At 43.3% G+C, this 23645-nt stretch overlaps 1 protein-coding gene across 3 annotated transcripts; it reads left to right on the top strand.

The window, feature by feature from the left end:
- Positions 1-33: 33 nt before the first annotated feature.
- LOC143116524 (major facilitator superfamily domain-containing protein 8-like) lies at positions 34-21894 on the top strand. 3 transcript variants are annotated; one of them, XM_076277705.1, is made up of 14 exons: positions 34-112; positions 836-935; positions 1286-1372; positions 2178-2363; positions 4118-4180; positions 6289-6408; positions 8574-8653; positions 11525-11867; positions 14967-15040; positions 15895-16108; positions 16885-17007; positions 19441-19571; positions 20754-20871; positions 21208-21894. In XM_076277705.1, the coding sequence occupies exons 3-13, from the start codon at positions 1297-1299 to the stop codon at positions 20826-20828; spliced, it is 1485 nt and encodes a 494-aa protein (XP_076133820.1). In that variant the 5' UTR covers positions 34-112; positions 836-935; positions 1286-1296; the 3' UTR covers positions 20829-20871; positions 21208-21894. The 3 variants fall into 3 exon arrangements, with proteins under 3 accessions (XP_076133820.1, XP_076133821.1, XP_076133822.1); XM_076277706.1 differs by lacking the exon at positions 836-935 and having other exon boundaries at positions 39-112; XM_076277707.1 differs by lacking the exon at positions 34-112 and having other exon boundaries at positions 669-935; positions 20754-20851.
- Positions 21895-23645: the final 1751 nt, after the last annotated feature.

Genomic DNA, 23645 nt, shown 5'->3' with positions numbered 1-23645 from the left:
GAACAGAACAGATAAACCTGTCAATGAATGATGAAAGGCAGAAACAGCATAGCAAAGGATGGATTTTTACCTGATGAATGAATTCGAGTTATGGGAGAGTTAGTCTGAAAATGTAAGCCACATCAAAATGTGTTCAATCTACTAATATAAATGAAAAATAACTCAACGTAGGCTACTTGACAAAAGCAATTGCTTTCAACTTGCTTTGCCCACGGGCATTAATTAGGCTAGCTTACTCAGTGTGATCTAAAGGTCTAATTAGTAGACTATGGCATTACTGATCTTTTTTTTGCATTTGAAAGCTCAGTTTTACAAATGGGAAAGTGCTACCATTTACGTAACATTAGGCTACTGTCTTCTGTGTTTTTACTGTGCCCTGCATTTGGTTGCCCAGCAAAAGTTAGAAGCATGTCAGCAGACAGAATTGAATTAACTGAGCAGGGGAATGTGACAGTGCGTGCGGCGCACGGTCGAATGATGAGACTGTAATAAGAGTCACAGGACGCGCTGGTCATCAGATATTTCCTCCCACTTATCGGAATAGTTAACGATGGAGAAAATTATTTTCCCTGAGAACCTTTCATTAAGCTATGTAAACTGAAATCTCAGCCCAACTAAGGAACGTGAACACCGGAAGTGATCCACTGGTGTAGGCTACGGGATTTGGATTTGAGCGATAGCAGAGCCCGTCTACAGACAGACTCAGTCTCTGGTGATAGCAACGCGCCTACCTCTGGCAAAGTCGCGGAGTGGACAGCCGACACACAGGCAGTTTCGGAAGCGTGTCGCAGGCTGCAGCGTCCTCGGTTAAAATGACTTGGTTTTCTGTCTGCAGTTTTCAGATGGCTACTACCGACCGCAACATGATGGGGTTTAACCAGAATGGGATGATACATTTTTAAAAACAACGCAGCGGGAGGTTTTTCGTCTCTCAGGTAGGCTGGGCTATAGCACAGTGGCCTTTAAATCAAAGCTACCTGATGTCTGTCCGTCGGCTTCGAGAATAGGATGCAGAAACAATAATTTAATGTTGTCCAACGTGAGGATATTCCATAGATTTGTCTATCTTCATTCACTGTGTTGTGCACATGGTTAACGTGTGAGACTACGCCCCCTGCTGGAGACCTCTGCCTGGCACTAATTGGACGCAATGTCCCTCGGATTAAGTTATGTTGTCCGTCCATCCTGTTTCCAAAAGAAGCACCGCTGAAATGGCGATTATTTTCCGAAACTGTCGTTGACTATACATGAAAATAACACAAACACTTATTTGGCATACTTGCAGATAATAACAAGATGGACTATCGACGAAAGAAGAAACTCACATATTTTACAATAGGATTAATCTTCCTTTTCAGTGGAATTGAATACGGTAAGGTCTTACGTTTTATCCTACAAACAAGACTAAAAACTAAATTGGCTGTATTGTCTCTTGAGACGTTATTTCTGTCAAGTACAATGTTGTTAGTGAGATCACTAATAAACTGAGTGTCACTCAGGAACCTCAGGCAGGTAGTCAAACGCTATTGCCAGGCCATGGGCCTGCTGTCTGATGTAGCCTAATAGGATGTCCAGGATGACAGTGAAATAACTGCGTATGCTTATGGCTAAATAAAAAAAAAACCCTATTCACAAAGGATTGGAATTTAGTATTGCTTTAAGTTGTGTTAACTTACTTAGTGTTGGGTAATGTTTGCCTCCTGAGTCTGTGAGTGGGTCATACAGGCATTGCAAGCTACTCCCATGTAGCCTACTTGGTTTTACCATGGCTTTGGGAAATTAAAAAAGACGGTGGCTAACATTTGCCTTTCCATTAGTCTCTTAAAACTGTCATCGTCATCTTCAGACCTCTGTGTTTAAATCCTGGTCTTGCTTAGGGCTGTGTATAGTGAAGAAGGGCATTTCTGACTTAGGGCAACCCTGGGATGTGTATAGTGAAGAAGGGCATTTCTGACTTAGTTCAGTGGCTGTAGTGAGTCTGTCAATCAGAGACAGTGAGTCAGTGTTGACGAGTCCATTCATTGTTGTGCTGAGGTATGCAGTCACAAGTAGTTTATTTAGAATGGCCCTCTCCCTGTGTAGACTATTGTGATGAGCACTAATTGGACCATTCTACCCCCTGAAGCACAAATTAGCTCGAGTAATGGCTGACCCTTGACCTCTCTGCCCCGCTGCAGCGGTGATCTTGCCCACCATATGGAGGTACCTGCAGACTTTGGGCGCAGCTCCCTACTTCCTGGGTCTCGGCCTGTCCGCCTTCAGCCTCAGCGGCCTTCTCTCCGGACCGCTCTTTGGTCTGTGGTCCGACCGCACGCGCACCACCAAGAAGATCATTCTCATTGCCAACCTCTTCGAGATAGTTGGTATGTGTTTTGGTATATCAGTCTTAAAAATGCTTGAGACTTAACATACAGTATAAAGCAAAGCTTGGCTAAACTAACTTTACTAATGCCTGCTACTGTAATTTCATTGATATCACTGAAGATGTAGAGACATATAAATGCACATCCCTTCATGTGCCAAAACAGTTCATAAATCATAAAATATATAAGATATAAAATAATGGTTGTAAAAATGTTCATCAGGAAAGTTAGGAAGGAAAGATTATTGCCAGTTTATTTCACGGTGGCCATATATGACTGTGATGGCCTGTGTGTGGCAAATGGACGCAGCGGTGTATGGGACAAACTGTAACTCCTTTGTTAGAACCTTGGCTGACCCTGGGCAGATAGACTTCACACACCATCCGTCTCATTTATCCCGATGCAACATTGTACTCAGCAGGCTACTGACTCCAGACACAAACCCCCCCACACCCCCCCCCCCCCCCCCACACACACACAACCCTTCCCCCCCACACACACACCCCTCTCCACACAACCCTGTCCCCACACAACCCTCCCCCCCACACACACACAACCTTCCCCACACAACCCCCCCCCCCCACACACACACACCCCTCTCCACACAACCCTCCCCACACACAATTTTTACTCCGTTAACAGTTTCGAAAAAGTTTACACAGCTAACCGTTTGACAGTCGACTTGTGCTAGAGAAGTAATAGAACACTTGTATGAGTGTGATAAAAGTATCTTTTGACACAACCCCACGAAGTTGGGAGAGTTCCACTTGAACACCTGTTTCATCAAATGTTCTTATTCTGCCATTTTGCCAAAACCTGCCAAACAAGATAGCCAAGTGGCATCCATCAATAGTAGAATAGAAAGGCAAAACAGGAGGAGCCGTCATACAACACACATAGCTATCCAAACTTGATTAGCACATACATTGTTAGGAGGAGTCGCTACTGAAACAACTGACAAAAAGGGGTCAAACAAACTTCATTATTTTAGATCAGAAAACACAGCTATTCATGGAGAGAGTGAAACTATCCCCTTTACGTAAAAGGTTTGTACTTATTCATGCAGGTGCTGCATAGAGTGCCCTAATTTGTTGTTCCTGTGTTCACTTTGACACAGATGATCGTTGCGTGCTTCACTGCATATGGATAGAGCTGTTGTTAGATCAAAGGACTCATTTTTGTAAGACTTCAAAAAGTCATCCTCCCTTTTCTTACACTGGTGGCATTATTAGTTGATATTATCGTTTTATCATATATTTGTAACTTGAACACAGACAGTACAAAGTAATGATAATGTAATGTACTGTAATAGATAGGTAGATAGATGGCTTAATAGGGTGTCAAAAACATGAATAAGTAATAATAGCATAGCTGTGTTGACCTAGAAATGCTATTTAGACACCACTGTACAGTGAGGACTTCAAAAGGACCTTTGAACGACTCATTGACTCATTACACCTCAATATCGGAAATGTTTAGAAAAAAACATTTAAAGACTATTTGATGAAAGTCAGGAAACTACCCACCTGTTTGCATGTTTTTGTTTGTATGTTTTTCCTTTTAGTACTTTTTTTAGTTTTTAATTCAGTCTATACAATGCTGCATGAGTGAATGAATGAATGAATGAACTTCAGGGATCAATTTGATGTGTGCAGTCAGTAAAATGAACATACTTCTCTAAAGGCTAGCAGTGACTGTTCCGAGCTGAATTATGTCCGTGCCGGTAGTCTGAAATGGTGGCTTTCTTTTCGCAGGCAACTTCATGTACTTCATGGGTTATTCCAAATGGCTGTTGCTGGCTAGTCGACTGACCGCAGGTATATATTTTTAATCGCCAGATCTCACCAATTCCTTTTGTTCTTTATCATTTTAAGGGCCATTTGGCCAAGAGGTGGTATTAGGGCATCCGTATCTACAATCCGTATCTACAATCTAATGCATTGTCCCTGTCAAATTGTGATGAAAGTCTTCCCATATCCCAACATGTTTTAAGTACAACTCTTGTTGAGATGCTTGTGTTATACTGATGTGTGTGTGTTATGCTGACGTGTGTGTTATGCTGACGTGTGTGTTACGCTGATGTGTGTGTGTTATGCTGATGTGTGTGTGTTATACTGATGTGTGTGTTATACTGATGTGTTTGTTATGCGTGTGTTACGCTGATGTGTGTGTGTGTGTGTGTGTGTTATGCTGATGTGTGTGTTATACTGGTGTGTGTGTTACGCTGATGTGTGTGTGTTTTATGCTGCTGTGTGTGTTATGTGATGTGTTATACTGATGTGTATGCTGATGTGTGTGTTACGCTGATGTGTGTGTTACGCTGATGTGTGTGTTATACTGATGTGTGTGTTATACTGATGTGTGTGTTACGCTGATGTGTGTGTTACGTTGATGTGTGTGTGTGTTATACTGATGTGTGTGTTATGCTGATGTGTGTGTTACGTTGATGTGTGTGTGTGTGTGTGTGTGTGTTATACTGATGTGTTTGTTACGCTGATGTGTGTGTTACACTGATGTGTGTGTTACGCTGATGTGTGTGTTACGCTGATATGTGTGTTATACTGATGTGTGTGTTATACTGATGTGTGTGTTACGCTGATGTGTGTGTTACGTTGATGTGTGTGTGAGTGTTATACTGATGTGTGTGTTACGCTGATGTGTTTGTTACACTGATGTGTGTGTTACGCTGATGTGTGTGTTACGCTGATGTGTGTGTTATGCTGATGTGTGTGTTACGCTGATGTGTGTGTTATACTGATGTGTGTGTCATGTTGATGTGTGTGTTACATTGATGTGTGTGTAATGTTCGTGTTACTTGTGTGTTATGTGTGTGTTATGCTGATGTGTGTGTTATACTGATGTGTGTGTTACGTTGATGTGTGTGTTACGTTGATGTGTGTGTTACGCTGATGTGTGTGTTACGCTGATGTGTGTGTTATACTGATGTGTGTGTTACATTGATGTGTGTGTAATGCTCGTGTTATGTGTGTGTTATGCTGATGTGTGTGTTATGCTGATGTGTGTGCAATGCTCGTGCTATGTGTGTGTTATCCGGATGTGTGTGTGTGTGTAATGCTCGTGTTATGTGTGTGTTATGCTGATGTGTGTGTTATGCTGATGTGTGTGTGTGTAATGCTCGTGATATGTGTGTGTTATGTGTGTGTTATGCTGATGTGTGTGTGTAATGCTCGTGCTATGTGTGTGTTATGTGTGTGTTATGCTGATGTGTGTGTGTGTGTGTGTGTGTGTGTGTGTGTTATGTGTGTGTTGTGTGTAGGCATTGGCACTGGTGTTATGTGTGTGTGTGTTGTGTGTGTGTGTGTAGGCATTGGCACTGGTGTTATGTGTGTGTTGTGTGTGTGTGTGTGTGTGTTATGCTGATGTGTGTGTGTGTTATATGTGTGTGTTGTGTGTGTAGGCATTGGCACTGGTGCTATGTGTGTGTTATGTTTGTGTTATGCTGATGTGTGTGTGTGTGTGTTGGCATCGGCACTGGTGCTATGTGTGTGTTATGTGTGTGTGTTATGCTGATGTGTGTGTTATATGTGTGTGTTGTGTGTGTAGGCATTGGCACTGGTGCTATGTGTGTGTTATGTGTGTGTTATGCTGATGTGTGTGTGTGTGTTATATGTGTGTGTTGTGTGTGTAGGCATTGGCACTGGTGCTATGTGTGTGTTATGTGTGTGTTATGCTGATGTGTGTGTGTGTGTGTGTTGTGTGTGTGTGTAGGCATCGGCACTGGTGCTATGTGTGTGTTATGTGTGTGTGTTATGCTGATGTGTGTGTGTGTTATGTGTGTGTGTTGTGTGTGTAGGCATCGACACTGGTGCTATGTGTGTGTTGTGTGTGTGTGTTATGCTGATGTGTGTGTGTGTGTGTGTTATGCTGATGTGTGTGTGTGTGTGTGTTGTGTGTGTGTGTGTAGGCATCGGCACTGGTGCCGGCTCGTCCATCTTCGGCTTTCTGACGCGCAGCACGGCTCCAGAGGACCGGTCCACCGTGTTCGCCGCGGTCATGGCCTGCCGGCAGGCTGGGCTGCTCATCGGTGGGTACCTGCCTCCACTGTACTGCACACACACACACTGATGCTGTAGGAACGTGCATGGTGTCCACTGCACACAGACTGATGCTATAGGAACGTGCATGGTGTCCACTGCACACACACAGACTGATGCTACAGGAACGTGCATGGCGTCCACTGAGTGGTTCAACCCTAGGCTCAAACCCACACACTCAGACCGGGACTATGCCACCGCACTAGACTGTACTACACACACTGCCATGCCACAGCCCCACACACAAGCAGCACACTACACACACTGCCATACTACACACACCAGCTTATAACAGCCCCCACACACAAGCAGCACACTACACACACTGCTGTACCACAGGCCTACAGTACACACCCATCTCCACACTACACACACTGCTGTACCACAGGCCTACAGTACACACCCATCTCCACACTACACACACTGCTGTACCACAGGCCTACAGTACACACCCATCTCCACACTACACACACTGCTGTACCACAGGCCTACAGTACACACCCATCTCCACACTACACACACTGCTGTACCACAGGCCTACAGTACACACCCATCTCCACACTACACACACTGCTGTACCACAGGCCTACAGTACACACCCATCTCCACACTACACACACTGCTGTACCACAGGCCTACAGTACACCCCCATCTCCACACTACACACACTGCTGTACCACAGGCCTACAGTACACACCCATCTCCACACTACACACACTGCTGTACCACAGGCCTACAGTACACACCCATCTCCACACTACACACACTGCCTCCACCTGGAGCAGCATGTCATAGTCCAGCTCTAGTGCTCAAATGCAGATATGTGCTGATGGCTGACATGTGACTCAGTAGGAGCTGAAAAGGCATTTTTTGGCACAGTGTTTTTATTACATTACTTCAAAATGTCTAGCCAAAACCAAACAAATGATCAGTCATGTGCACTGTTTAGGCAAAAACATTATCTGAGTCTTGTGCACTGTTTAGGCAAAAACATTATCTGAGTCTTGTGCACTGTTTAGGCAAAAACATTATCTGAGTCTTGTGCACTGTTTAGGCAAAAACATTATCTGAGTCTTGTGCACTGTTTAGGCAAAAACATTATCTGAGTCTTGTGCACTGTTTAGGCAAAAACATGATCTGAGTCTTGTGCACTGTTTAGGCAAAAACATTATCTGAGTCTTGTGCACTGTTTAGGCAAAAACATGATCTGAGTCTTGTGCACTGTTTAGGCAAAAACATTATCTGAGTCTTGTGCACTGTTTAGGCAAAAACATTATCTGAGTCTTGTGCACTGTTTAGGCAAAAACATGATCTGAGTCTTGTGCACTGTTTAGGCAAAAACATGATCTGAGTCTTGTGCACTGTTTAGGCAAAAACATGATCTGAGTCTTGTGCACTGTTTAGGCAAAAACATGATCTGAGTCTTGTGCACTGTTTAGGCAAAAACATGATCTGAGTCTTGTGCACTGTTTAGGCAAAAACATTATCTGAGTCTTGTGCACTGTTTAGGCAAAAACATGATCTGAGTCTTGTGCACTGTTTAGGCAAAAACATGATCTGAGTCTTGTGCACTGTTTAGGCAAAAACATGATCTGAGTCTTGTGCTGTTTAGATGGAATAGGAGAAGGCATGTAGATGCTGTAACTGAGTCTTATTCTTATAGATGAATGAAATTCCACATAGAACACGCAGTAGACTGACCCCAGAGGGTGGCAAACGTGTTTATATCAGTAAAGATTACATTTAGCTTAATTCCTCAAGGGTTGCTCAGTTAAACAGACATACTGTAGCGTACTGTACTGTGTGTCGACATGTGATCCCAATGCTATCTCCTGGCAGGCAGGCAGTCTGTTTTGCCCCTGAGTTAATTTCGCCCCTGAGTTAATACAGGCAGGCAGTCTGTATTGCCCCTGAGTTAATACAGGCAGGCAGTCTGTTTTGCCCCTGAGTTAATACAGGCAGGCAGTCTGTATTGCCCCTGAGTTAATACAGGCAGGCAGTCTGTATTGCCCCTGAGTTAATACAGGCAGGCAGTCTGTTTTGCCCCTGAGTTAATACAGGCAGGCAGTCTGTATTGCCCCTGAGTTAATACAGCCAGGCAGTCTGTTTTGCCCCTGAGTTAATACAGGCAGATGGAATGTTCTCCTCACTACAGGTCCAGCCTTCAACCTCTTCCTGCGGCTATTTGACTTCCAGCTGGGTCCGTTTGTGGTCAATAAGTACACTTCACCAGGGGTAAGAGGAAAACTAGTACACAACTCACAACTCACAACTCTTACACATGCTTTTGCGTGGATGTCTGTGTGAATTGATCCATATTCAAGTGATGAGTTTGTGTGTATTAAGAACAATATTTGTCTCCTTTGTGTGTAATTTTTATAAATCTGTATTGTTGGTTGCGTGGCTACCAGTCCTCTAGAATTGCTTGTATATGTGGTCATAATCAGACAGTATTGTTTTGCATAAAACTCTAATGATGGCTAGGGATCGACCGATATGGTTTTTTCAGGGCCGATACCGATATCAATTATTACCAGAACAGGAGGCCGATAACCGATATGTAAAACCGATATGTCAGTTGTCAAAAAGGGGGGTAGGTAGCAAAAAAATAATTCAAAAGCATTTAATTATGCAAACTTTTCTTTCTTCTTTTGATACACAATTGTCTATCAACTTGCATCACTTGCAAGTGTAAATCCTGTGTATCATGTTAATCCAAGAGCTAAGTGATAGCAATTATTTTCATAGACTTGGCCTACACAATGGGCTATGTGCTTGTTAAGGGACCTGTCACAAAGAGGATGCTTTGCCATCGTGTGTGTGAGTGCACGAGAGAAGGAGAGGAAGAGGTGCATGCGTGATAGTAAGTGTTACGGTTGAATAGTTTAACAAAACAGTTTTAAAATAGTTATTAGGCTATTTAAGTATGCAATTTGTGTCCATGTGTAGGCTACAGGCTACACTTTTGAGAGCCTAAAGCTCAGGACGCGATTTAGTTCAGGTCGGATTAAATTACGGCTGGCCCTGGGTGCATGTTATCTTTTCTGACAGTCCGTTTCAAAAAGGAGCAATTAGACTTTTTGACGTTCGCTATCGCATAATTTAGGACTTGTCTGTACTATGTCCGCCGTGGTGTCCCGTTATTCACAATTAACGAACGAGGCGGAGGCAGAGAACTCCCGACACGTAGCACCCGAGTTTGTAGGCTAACTAGTAAACAGCATCAGTAACGTGCATCAATCGGGAATTCGCTAAATGAAGGAAGTGGGTGCTTTACTTATTGATCCGGATCAAAGAGACAATAGCTTACAAAGTGGTGTTTTTGTAACTTCAGTGTAGATGATTGTGATTCATTGCAACTTCAGCAATGTAGGCTCCCTTCCTTACCTTCGAAAAATAGCTCCGTAGCCTACAGCTGAAGCCCAGTCTACAGTCTGCCTCAGTGAGAATCCTAAACTTTGTCTGTGTTCAGTCTTCGATCCTGATTGGCTGCATGCTAACTAACAAATCAGACGGTGTAGTGGGCGGGACAATGCTCTTGACCACAGAGTAGCAAATGCAGGGAGTGAGAGACGCTTTACAGACAAAGTAGCGCGTTTCATTCTTTATCCATTTCAATATCGGCTTATCGGTGGAAAAAATGACCGATACCAATTATTATAAAAATGCTAAATATCGGCCCTAATAATCGGCCAGGCCGATAATTGGTCGATCCCTAATGATGGCTGCAGGCCTGCTGATAACCCTTTTTGTCAATATGATCATGTGATCCCACACGTGTGTGTTTGTGTCGGCTGTATGTATGTAGATCTGGGGCCTATTGCACAAAACTAGGATAAGGGATTAAGCCGGGATATCTTGGTTATCCTGGCTCAATTTATCCGTGATCCAGTTGCACAAAAGCGGGATAGGGGGCAGCAGGATATGTTATGGTATAAGTTACCATGGCGATTTATTCTTTGGAGCTAGCCTGCTCCAGACCAGGCTAAGTTCCAGGATCTATTTAATCTCATCCCTTATCTCAGTCAGCAGTCACCACAAACGGAAACCAATAATTATTCCACTGCCCACTACACATTGTTATCACATATACCTAGACCCATTGTCATTATTTAAACGTTTGTGATCATTAATTAACTTTTACATACTCGCCATTCCCGACCTGTCATGCGACAATGTGACATCACGGGAGTGCCTAACCATTTCGCACGTGGTGGTCGCGGAACTAGTTGCAATATTCTCCTAAACAGAGGTGTTGCTGTTTGTTGCTGTTGTGAAAAGGCTATCGCTACCTACTTCACACCGTAGAAGAAGCAATGAAGCCGCTAGTTGCCATGGTGAATCTGTGATCGGTGGCGGGGTCTATTTGAGGGAGACGTGAGCGTGCACTTATCCAGAATAGGTTTCACCTGGCTTGATGAATCCGTGTCTGCTCATCCTGGCTTGGTCTTTGTGCAACCAATTAAGCCTGTACGCTCTTGTTTTGGATTCATTGAGCGCAGCTCAGTAATTTATCCCGGATGTCTTAATTCTGCTTTTGTGCAACGGACCCCTGATGTTGAATGACTCGTGTGTGTTTGTTGATCTGGTGTTGAATGACGTGTGTGTGTTTGTGTCGGCTGTATGTATGTTGATCTGGTGTTGAATGACGGCTGTATGTATGCTGATGACGTGTGTGTGTGTGTTTTTGTGTCGGCTGTATGTATGCTGATGACGTGTGTGTGTGTTTGTGTCGGCTGTATGATGACGTGTGTGTGTGTGTTTGTGTCGCCTTTATGATGACGTGTGTGTGTGTTTGTGTCGGCTGTATGTTTGTTGATGATGTGTGTGTGTTTGTGTCGGCTGTATGATGACGTGTGTGTGTGTGTTTGTGTCGGCTCTATGTGTGTTGATGATGCGGGTGTGTGTGTGTCGGCTGTATGTGTGTTGATGATCCGTGTGTGTTTGTGTCGGCTGTGTGTATGTTGATGACGCGTGTGTGTTTGTGTCGGCTGTGTGTGTGTTGATGACGCGTGTGTTTGTGTCGGCTGTGTGTGTGTTGATGACGCGTGTGTGTTTGTGTCGGCAGTGTGTGTGTTGATGACGCGTGTGTGTTTGTGTCTCCAGCTCTTCATGTGCTTCATGTGGATCCTGCTCCAAGTGGCCGTGATGCTGATGTACTGGGACATCCCACCGCAGGAGGAGTCCAGCCCCAGGGAGGCGAGGGCCGTGGTGGTGGGGGGGGGCGAGGAGGAGAGCGAGGGTGAGGGATTGGGCGAGGAGGGCGAAGACGAGGAGGGGAAGCCGCTGGTGGCCCACGAATCTCTGGGCTCCTACGGAACCGTGCCCACAGAGCACATCACACCGGTGGCCAACGGAACGGTTCCTCACGGCCCGCGGCCGGACTCACCTGAACTGGAACCAGAGCCGGCCGGTGGCAGCCCACTGAAGGCCCTGAGCGCCAGCAGAGGTGAGAAGGAGGGGGGGGGGTTGATGGGCAGTCTAGTGTGGGGGCTTAGTGTTGGACAGTCTAGTGTGGGGGCTTAGTGTTGGACAGTCTAGTGTGGGGGCTTAGTGTTGGACAGTCTAGTGTGGGGGCTTAGTGTTGGACAGTCTAGTGTGGGGGCTTAGTGTTGGACAGTCTAGTGTAGGGGCTTAGTGTTGGACAGTCTAGTGTGGGGGCTTAGTGTTGGACAGTCTAGTGTAGGGGCTTAGTGTTAGGGCTGCACAATCAATTGTTTTTTAATCGAAATTGCAATTTGAACAAATGCAATTAGCTAATCGCAAAGGCTGCATTTAATCATGTAACTCTGTCCCAATGACTAATCTTATCACATCTATGATTTCTATGTGGTAAATGGTGGACAGTGGACCATTGATGGTGAATCGCCTGGCGTAGTGTCTTTGTGTGCATGTAGTATGTGTAGTAAAGAAATTTTACATTTTGTTTTAAATTTACTATAGGCTATAGTGTGTGTGTGCGGGGGGGGGGGGGGGGGGGGGGGTCAAAAAACACTCTCCTTATTGTGCTTACACAGAGCCAGGAACTGGAGGAAAGGTTAACACCGATTTCAGTGTTGGAGTTGTGTTCTACTCTGTGTGTGTGTTTGTGTTTGTGAGTGGAGTGGAGTTGTTTTCTGCTGTGTGTGTGTGTGTGTGTGAGAGAGAGAGAGAGAGTGGAGTTGTGTTCTGGTCTCTGTGTGTGTGTGTGTGTGTGTGTGTGGGAGTGGAGTTGAGTTCTGGTCTGTGTGTGTGTGTGTGTGTGTGAGAGAGAGAGTGGAGTTGTGTTCTGGTCTGCAGTGTTGTAATGTAACGGAGTACAAATACTTCGTTACTGTACTTAAGTAGACATTTCACGTATCTGTACTTTACTTCGCTATTTAAATATATGTCAACTTTCACTTTTACTCCACTACATTTCCTAGATAAAATGTATACTTTTACTCCGTTATATTTCCACTAAGCATCTTCGTTACTCGTTACTAAAACATAAAATTAGAAGAAATGTGTGCAACTGCAATAAGGGAGGTTATCACTGCTCCTAGATTGCATTACGCACGCTCTGCGCTCTATTTCAGCGCGTGTTTGTTGCTAAAGGAGGAGGGAGGAGGACGCACAACTGAAACCGCCATGGAAGCACGAGCACCTACTGGAGGACCTCCCGTTATCATAGACGACCACCCCGACGATAGTGGTGAACTCGGTGAACAGGGTAGTGGTGAAGAGAACGTCATACACCCGTGGCCGTATTTTCAAGAAATGTTTCTGTACATTGACAGCTTTCTGTGTAGCTGAACACTCCGCTACCTGCCTCAGCGGCCTGTGAAAGGCTATTTAGCATCGCAGGACTTGTCTTCAGTCCAGGAAGAGTAAGACTGAATCAGGCCCGGGGTGGGTAATCGGGAGAATTCCCGGTGGGCCGCTTCACTTTTGGGCTGGTCGAGGAAAAAAATATTGACATTTGTCACGTTAGTCTATCTTTTCTTAAAGTAGGACATGTTCCGCATTCTGTGCATGACACCAATGCCTCTGCATGGGTTGTAGCCTACGTGAGGGAGTTCTCCCCTCCCAAAAAGAGTTGGTTGGGTCCATATAGCCCGTCTTTTCCAAAAAGTTTTCTTAGATACGGATAGCTGAGCCGGCCCTACAGTAGGCTAGACACAAGCGTCAGGAAGAATGGATGGTAGAAAGTGGCAAGGAGAGACTGAGCAGAAGATCAACCAGTCGACCACTGAAAATGATGAGCCCGAAATTAGTGATGAGAAGGCCATGACTACAGGGACAAGTAGAGAGGATAAATTAAAGTTATTTAATGTAAGAAAGAGCAATTACCCTACATGATAAACCTATATGCCTTGTTTGCTCAGAAGAGGGTGTAGTAAAAGAGTAGGCTAAATCACCAACTACAATATAGCCTACCTATGCAAAAAACATGTAGCCTAAACATTAGTTCAATATGCCTCTTTGTGGAAGGGTGGGATACATTTCAAAGGCTTTCTTTCTTTCTTTCTTTCTTTCTTTCTTTCTTTCTTTCTTTCTTTCTTTCTTTCTTTCTTTCTTTCTTTCTTTCTTTCTTTCTTTCTTTCTTTCTTTCTTTCTTTCTTTCTTTCTTTCTTTCTTTCTTTCTGTTTTTGTTAACTTGTGGAATAGTGGAATATTTTTTGTTAACTTCTCAGTTGAAGTAAATTATTATATAACCTTTACACATTTGTTGAACCATGGTACTAATAAAAACTACAGGATAGTAATAGCTGAAATGTTGCTTCATTTATCCAATTTCCACCACTATGGAAAACGTGGGCCGGTCTTGGGCCTGAAACTCTCGGGCACTGAATTCTGGCAACTTTGAAAACCAGCTTCTTTTGAAGATGAACAGACACCTTTTCAGTTTCAACTAATGACTGGCATATTAGTAGCTGCTGGACATAGGTGGCCTGTGTGTGTGTGTGTGTGAGAGTGAGATGGTGACCTGGGGAGTAAGCCCCAGAAATGCTCATACCACATGACCAAAATGTTCTCCCTACAAGCAGGTCATTAAAAAAAAAAAAAAGAAATAAGTTATTTATTTTTCATTTTTACCTGAAGTTCATACAAAAGTGAAATTTCTTGATGAGTGAGATTAACCTTGGAACCCTGAATATGCTTTATGCTTTACTATAAAAAAGCCAAAATAAAGTTCACAATAAATGTTCAAAATAAAACCGCTTGCTTTTTACTTTTTACTTTTACTTCAAATACTTAAGTACATTAAATATCAGAAAATTACTTTTGATTCCTTAAGTACAGTATATATCAGATACTTTAAGACTTTTACTTAAGTAATATTCTAAAAGGTAACTTTCACTTCTACCAAAGTCTTTTTCTAGTACGATACTTGTACTTTTACTCAAGTATTGCTTTCTAGTACTTTATACAACACTGCTGGTCTGTGTGTGTGTGTGTGTGTGTGTGTGTGTGTGTGTGTGAGAGAGAGAGAGTGGAGTTGTGTTCTGGTCTCTGTGTGTGTGTGTGTGTGTGTGTGTGAGTGGAGTTGAGTTCTGCTCCTCATTGCATACTCTTGTCCCTCCAGAGTTCCTGAAGGAGGAGGTGGTGGTGTTGCTGACCGCTCAGTTCATCACACTGTTCAATCAGACTGCGCTTGAGGTGAACACTCACACACACTCACACACACTCACACACTCTTGTACACTCTCCTTCCCTCTCTGTCAGACACACACACACACACACACACACACACACACACACACACACACATACACATACACTCTCCTTCCCTCACTGTCACACACACAGTCACACACATTCACTCACACACACACACAAACACACACACACACACACACACACAATACCGTACATTTACACAAAAACACCCTCTCTTCCCTCTCTGTCAGACACACACACACACACACACACACTCACACTCACTCTCTCTCACTTACACACACACACACACACACACACACGTACACTCTCCTTCCCTCTCTGTCACACACACAGTCACACACATTCACTCACACAAACACACACACACACACACACACACACACACACACACACACAAATACAAATACAATACTGTACATTTACACAAAAACACCCTCTCTTCCCTCTCTGTCAGACACACACACAAAAACACACAGATGTCCTATTCTTCTGACTTCATCAGCCATGTCCTCATCCAGAGTGTGTGTGGTAGTTGATGACTAGTGGTCAGTGATCTTCCCTGTGTGTGTGGTAGTTGATGACAAGTGGTCAGTGGTCTTCCCTGTGTGTGTGGTAGTTGGTGACGAGTGGTCAGTGATCTTATCCAGGGTGTGTGTGGTAGTTGATGACGAGTGGTCAGTGATCTTCCCTGTGTGTGTGGTAGCTGATCACTGACCACTCTTCATCTTCCCTGTGTGTGTGATAGTTGATGACGAGTGGTCAGTGATCTTGTCCAGGGTGTGTGTGGTAGTCGATGACGAGTGGTCAGTGATCTTTCCTGTGTGCCCCAGACGATGGTGACTCCGTTGACCCAGAAGTACTTTAACTTTGGCGAGCTGGAGAACAGCATCATGTACTGCGTGTGCGGCGTGGAGGTCATCCTGGGCTTCTTCTTCGTCCGCTGGCTCAGCAAGAGGGCGGAGGAACGGGTGGTGCTGGCCGTGGGGCTCATCATCTGCAACATCTCCTGCGTCTGGTGCCTCATCTTCCTGGCCAACCCCGCAGGTGTGTGGCACGCACGCACGCACGCCACACGCATGAGAACCCCAATTACAACACCTAGAGATAGATGGCTGTTGTCTTATATTTGAAAAAGAAATCTTTCTTTAGGGCAGTTATATGTGTGTTATGTCTTATGCTGGAACCATCTGGAATGAATAATGACTGTGACAGTGTTGTTAAAGCTGCAGTTGGCAAGATTTTTTTGATCATATTCACTGAAACCGACACTATGCTCTGACAGAACAACATAAAAAAAAAAAAACCCGCACTTCTACCTCCACCCAGAGCCTGTTATTTGTTTTGCAAAAATCCACAGCTCCCGGTTCTTCTAGTCCAATCAGAGCAGGGTGGTGTGAGATTTGACTGTCAATCACAGTCTGGTGCAGTCTGGTGCGCACTGACGAGCACAAACTCAATGAGAGGGTGCTCGGTGGTAGTGGGGGAGGGGCATGAGAGGGTGCTCGGTGGTAGTGGGGGAGGGGCATGAGAGGGTGCTCGGTGGTAGTGGGGGAGGGGCATGAGAGGGTGCTTGGTGGTAGTGGGGGAGGGGCATGAGAGTTCTAAACATTAAACATTTTGGCTAAGTCCCCTCAATCTGTCAGACTTGCCAACTGCAGCTTTAATTTTAAGATCACTGATGATGATGATGATAACAAACCACACACTGGTGTGCCATGAGCATGTAGTGTTACATTCTTTCATATTTATGTGAGTTTTATGTGATCTTGTTGCCCTTAAGTTGACTTGTGTGTATGCGATGGTGTGTGTGTGTGTTACAGGAAGCCTCCCCTGGCAGCTGGCGGAGTTCATAGTTGGAGTGTTCCTGCAGGTGCTTGGGCTTCCCTTCGTGGCTGTGGCCCAGGTCTCCCTCTTCTCTAAGGTCACTGCTGAGAAGACGCAAGGTGTGTGTGTGTGTGTGTGTGTGTGTGTGTGTGTGTGTGTGTGTGTGTGTGTGTGTGTGTGTGTGTGTGTGTGTGTGTGTGTGTGTGGCCATGGCCCATGTCTCCCTCTTCTCTAAAGTCACTGCTGAGAAGACACAAGGTGTGTTGGCTTATCGTCTCACATGCTTCTCAAATGTAATTAGAGTTATGAAAGGAGAGGAAGTTAGTGATAGCATTGCTGAGGAGACACCAGGTGTCTGTGTGTGTGTGTGTGTTGCATGTCTGTGTGTGTGTGTGTGTGTGCGTGTGTGTGCGTGTGAAAGAGGAAGTTAGTGAGACACTAGGTGGGTTGTGTTAGGATCTGCCAGTTCTGGCACTTTATGGACTCGTGTCTGAGTAAAACATGACAGCAGATATGTCTGGAGAGGATGCTGATGGCAGGACATGTCCATGTGGGTAATGTGGTTCTACTGGGAGAGACCTGATGTGGGTAATGTGGTTCTACTGGGAGAGAACTGATGTGGGTAATGTGGTTCTACTGGGAGAGACCTGATGTGGGTAATGTGGTTCTACTGGGAGAGAACTGATGTGGGTAATGTGGTTCTACTGGGAGAGACCTGATGTGGGTAATGTGGTTCTACTGGGAGAGAACTGATGTGGGTAATGTGGTTCTACTGGGAGAGACCTGGGGGCATGAAGGGAATGTGTTGTCAGCTGGGCTCCAGATTTACACTGTTTAATTAAAAGCGTTTGCAGCACTTGAAAAGCACACATGCAGTATTGGTAAGTGTGGGTGGGGCGTTTTTACAATGCCATTGTTAAAAGAGAACAAAGGCTGGATAAATCATACATTTGGCTTGTTTTTGTTTTGCCTCATTTGAAAACCTCTCACCTCCATGTTTCGTCAGTTGTATGAAATGTGTAGTATTCTCAAATGTGTAGTATTCTCAAATGTGTTGTGCTAGATCTGAAGCAGAGAAGTGTTTGCCCGTCTTAGATACGTTCATATGGGGGAACGCTGTGTCACTCCTGCCTATAGTGTCAGTCTTGGAATGCTCCCTAACTTGTTCTATGGTAACCACCTGATGGAATGGTTGGAAGTCAAGTCACATAGCACATTTTATACACAGAGGTCATTCAATGTGCTTTACATGAACAAAAGCAAACAGGAATAGCAAACAAAAGCATAGAGAGGCAGTAGCCAAAGAACAGTTTAAAAAGTAGTTAATAGATAGTTAAACATTAAGTGCTGTCACCTATTCTATATTTACACGTGATGTCATGAATTGTTCGCACCACAGCAAAATAGCCTACTGGATCAATGGGTTGTAATGGGGAGTATTGACAGCTCGGTGATTATAGTGAGATATATAGTAACCTTAGTAATGCCCTGTGAAAAGGACACCATGTAAAAGTAATGGTGTTCACATCATAATGTAATTTGCCTGATCGCTCCTGTCTTTTTGCCGTCCAGCATGGCGCCTTCACGTGATGAAGTCGTGTCTCCAAATATAGAATATACAGCACATACATTCCGCATTCAGAGTTTTTCTATGACTCGGCCATTTTGAGATAGGAATGGTACTTATTCGATTATCCCATATATTCAGTGTGTGTGTGTCTGTGTCTGTGTGTGTGTGTGTGTGTGTGTGTGTGTGTGTGTGTGTGTGTGTGCGTGTGTGTGTGTGTGTGTCTGTGTGTGTACAGTGTGTGTGAGCGCGCACGTGTGAGTTTGTGAGCGTGTCTGTGTGTTTGTGTGTGTGTGAGAGTGAGTGTGTGAAGTGTTTACATTTTTCCCTAAGTGTCGTTTATCATTTCTATCACGCTCTGAACTCTTTTCAGCTAGTCAGCAGTCTGTGATGATTCATGCACTCGGCTCTCTGACAGCTTAGCCACCAAGCGCTGCAGAAGTATTCATGCTCCGAGACGCGTGACGCAGACACACAGCACTTTGTATTCTGCTGAGATCAGGACCCCTTATTTAATGTCACACCTTACAAACTCTTTAATTATCTGTAAGTTTAATAGCACTTTAATAGCACAAGTCCTCCATGAAGTCTCCTGACATCGTCTGAACCCCCTTCTGAAGCCCTCTGTGACCCTCCATCCACAGGGCCTGAGTTAGGAGTTAGAGTTGGAGTTTCTGACCCTTACAGTAAAAGTCCTCCATGACTTAATCACCCAAGGTGTTTTGTAGTCCTCCACCTGAGTCTCTGTGTCTTGAGGGTTTGAGCTCTTCCTTCAGCAGGTATGAATGTTGGAAAAAATTAACGTTCTATAGAATATCTGGGTTCATTGAATTCAACATGGAACTTTAGAACCTTATATTGTTGCGGAACAGAATGTTCAAAACTCACCAGCAGAAGAGTTGACTACATTCACAGTAAACGTGAGTCCTTCATGCAGTGACTCCCCTGACGTCTCCTGCCCCCCCCCCCCCCCTTCTCTCCTCAGGGTTCAGCCAGGGGGTGCGGCGCTCTGTGGGAGGCCTGGCCACCATCCTGGGCCCTCTTTGGGCAGGAGGGCTGACCAACAACTTGTACGTGATGCTGGGCGTGATGATGGCGCTGCTGGTCTTGCTCACAGTAAGTTTGCCCTACTGGCTCATGGGAGCTGGAGTACTACTGTGGCCTGATGGGAGCTGGAGTACTACTGTAGCCTCATGGAAGCTGGAGTACTACTGTAGCCTGATGGGAGCTGGAGTACTACTGTAGCCTCATGGGAGCTGGAGTACTACTGTAGCCTCATGGGAGTTGGAGTACTACTGTAGTTGTGATGTTAGATGTTGTCAGTAGTCATTTCTGACAGCCACTGTGTAACCTCTTGGTAATTTATTTAGAATTGCACTTAAATATAACTTTTCAGCAAAACACTCACCATCGACATTTGCTTTGAGTGTTCAGAATTGGTACTTACATTGGTACAGAACTCCCAGTACACTAACTAAGTTGTTGATGCTTTGTTTTAATGTGTAGGGACCCTATTGGAGCAGCCGTGACCTACTGGTTAGCGCTTCGGACTTATAACCGGAGGGTTGCCGGTTCGAACCCCGACCAGTAGGCACGGCTGAAGTGTCCTTGAGCAAGGCACCTAACCCCTCACTGCTCCCCGAGCGCCGCTGTTGTTGCAGGCAGCTCACTGCGCCGGGATTAGTGTTTGCTTCACCTCACTGTGTATCACTAATGTGTGTGTGTTTCACTAATTCACGGATTGGGATAAATGCAGAGACCAAATTTTTCCTCACGGGATCAAAAGAGTATATATACTTATACTTATACTATTCATACTACTGCAGAAGTGTGGTGCTATTTTGGGCATTATTAGTGATTAAAAAATGGCCGTTTGGATACGTTTGGTGCACTGCCCTTAGCTCTTGCACCGTTAGCCTTTTGGGCAGTAAGCGCTAAAGTCGGTCAAACTCAGTACTTCTTCGATCAACATAATCCAGCTCTCGAGGGGGTGTTCGACTGGTCGTCATGGTGAAAAAGACCCTGGGTTCAAATTACTTCGGAATTACACTTTAAGTGATGTCTTGCTCCCTGAGACTTACAGTAAGTGATGTCTTGCTCCCTGAGACAGAACTGAATCCTGATGTTTTAATGTCTCATTCCCTGAGTCCGGATGTGGTGATGTCTTATTCTCTGAGACTTTGACGATGTCTAGGCCTGATTTGATGTTGTCTGTTCCAGATCATGATGTTTATCTCCTGTTCCAGATCATGATGTTTATCTCCTGTTCCAGATCATGATGTTTATTTCCTGTTTCAGATCATGATGTTTATCTCCTATGAGAAGCTGGTGGAGCCCCCTGTTGTTGAGCACGCAGACAGCTACGAGGACTGAGCCACTTGCAGAGAACACAGGAAGTGAGTTGAGAACACAGGAAGTGAGTTTGAGTTTGAATCTTAATCAGTAGTTAGATCATTGGATTTGACTTGAGACAAGTCGTCATTAATGTTTTTATTGTTTTATTAATGTTTTGTAATTTAGACAATATAATTTTGTCGTTCTATCATAACGTGCATCACACGTTACTATATGTTTAAGGCTTGTGCTGCTTTTTGCAGTTGATTGAAGTCAGAACAAGCCACATTTAATCTCTTACTATTTTATTGTTCATCATTATTTGAAGTACCCCGTACGACTAATCATGAACCCTCTTTTCCCTCTCTGTCTCTCTCTCTCTCTCTCTCTCTCTCTCTCTCTTTCTCTGGGTATGAAGGTTGTGAGTCTGAGGTCTGTCTGGCTATATGGCCAGCATGTGACGGGCTTCATGGGATGTGTTCTGGTATGTTGACCCAATTGGACCTCTCACACCTCATCACCTGTACCTTACAGAGTCATCCCAGAGGACTTGGCCCCATACACACACACACACACACACACAGGTCCAGAACACACTGACCCCATGGCTGGGTCTCTGTTATGTTTCCTGTGGAAATAAATTGGGGTGGCGAACCAACAAAAGAAAACTCCCAAAGTGTGCAGTCAGTAGAAGCTGGGAGACAGTTATTCAGGCATTGATGTTAGCTGGTCACTGAATGTAATGATCTATGGATCCAGGGAAATGCAACAGTCCTTGAGTGGCTGTTTTAAACATGCAGTACCCCTTGTGGACACAAGAGGGTGCTGACGTCCTTCGTAGAGGCTGTAGGTGACCACCACTGACCTTTTCTCTGCTGTCTGCCACTGCTCATCACCCGTCTTCCTGTGTTTCATTAAAGACTGCTGGCTGCTGGCTCTGTTTTGTTTTGTTTAATTGTTTTAACTCACTGCTTATTATTTCAATGTGTCAAAATAACAGATTTGACTATATAGTTATAGTTGAATTTGGAAATATTCTGAGTAAGCAATTTCTGTTGCTTGTTTTTAACAATACTGGAATAAAATGTTTTGCTTAAGAGCTTAACCAATTGTTAAATGTTTTGGAATATTTATTTATTTATTTAAAACTCAGTGAGCAACTTAGCAACTGTACAATAGCCAGTGAAAAATGTTGTTTGTTCTAAAAAGCAATATATTAAAAATGAAAACATATTCTTATCTTATAAAATAAAGCACACATTATTAGTGATCCTCCAATTCTCATTTTTATCTGCACTCACAAACAAGGTCATTATTTTCTTGATGCATTCTCTCTAATATATTATATTTTTTTTGAAAAAGACAAAACATTTTTGTTGAGGTGGATTTAAAGTGTGAAACATTTATAAACTTTGATTCACTATACAGTAGGTGTAAAAATGCTTCACTATAGGTTTTTATGCTGCTGGTTAGCCTTGAAGCTTTGGAGCTTAGAAAGAATCCTGCACACTGACCATTCCGCAAGCAATTATTTATTTAGAATACAACTTTTCGGTCTTAGACCTTCATCAAATAAATTTACCTGATGAAGGTCTAAGACCGAAACGTTGTATTCTAAATAAATAATTGCTTGCGGAATGGTCAGTGTGCGGGATACTTTCTAAGCTCCTGATCTGCGACCTTTGGTCATATCCAACACACCTGCCTGACAAAAGAGGTGTGCAAAAAGCCTTCTTATGTTGCATAGTCTTGAAGCTTTGGAAGTGCTGAACAAAGAAAATGTCATGGATTTATATGTTTAGCGTTCAACTGCTTGTAGCATCTCTGAAATATGAGCTGACTGCATACAATGCGTCAAATCTGAAAATGAATACTTTTGTGCATACATTATCCATACTACTTAATCAGTTACACAGTAATATATCACAAAATACATGCATCTAAAATATACTGCATAATTAATTAGTTTTGATTCTGCAATTCACTGTTGTAAAACGGCTATGACTAACAACAAAAACATTTATTCACTGAATACTCAATATAAGGATGTTTCTATCTCAGTGATTTGCAGATGGAATGATTACAGTTTTGTTATGTAATAATACATTTTTTATAATACATACAATTTTTTTTTTAATGTTTTAATTTTTTTTATTATTTGAATAACATGTTTCCTGGAAAGAGGCATTTTACGGAATGTAAAACCAAATATATTTATTGTTTTGTAAATGCAATAATAAAGAATAACATTTTCTTGTGGTCCAAATAATATATGCAAAGAATTCTGAATTGGTTTGATTTTGAATATTTTAAAATAGTTTTATATTAATAATACATATTAATAATACAGAAATATACATATAATCAATAATAATAATGATGTATAATATTTTAGAATACAATATGATTTATAATTTATTATTATTATTATTATTATTATTATTATTTTGTACAATAATAATAATTATAGGCAATATTGAAAAAAATCTTCGAGCCAAGGATTCTATCTGTTAGTTTCACCAAACACTTGAAATAGATAATCTTTTTTAAGAGAGAGCTTTTTAACATATTTTGTGTGGTCTTTTTTATTTTTTGATACTGTATAATATATCAAATGATTCCTATGACACCGTCAGCCGTAATGCTCAGTGAAGAGCTTTGCTTACCTGTTATGTAATGTCAGTCTACCTTTATTGCCAAAATATTATGGGTTTTTAATATGTTGGCAAAACATTAGCATGGTAATTACTAGCCTCACTGTCAACACATGAAAAGATTAGATTACAGATTCAGTCTAATTCCTCATGCGCGGTCCAAAGAAATTTCCGGAAAAGTTTAGGGAAATCACTTGAACGA

The sequence above is a fragment of the Alosa pseudoharengus genome, unplaced genomic scaffold, assembly GCF_046254945.1.
Source record: "Alosa pseudoharengus isolate Yale_2024_CS ecotype anadromous, Long Island Sound unplaced genomic scaffold, YU_APseudo_1.1 YU_APseudo_1.1_scf_11, whole genome shotgun sequence".
NCBI classification, from domain to species: domain Eukaryota; kingdom Metazoa; phylum Chordata; class Actinopteri; order Clupeiformes; family Clupeidae; genus Alosa; species Alosa pseudoharengus.
The sequence above is the reverse complement of the archived record's forward strand: the minus strand, read 5'-3'. Positions and strand labels throughout refer to the sequence as shown.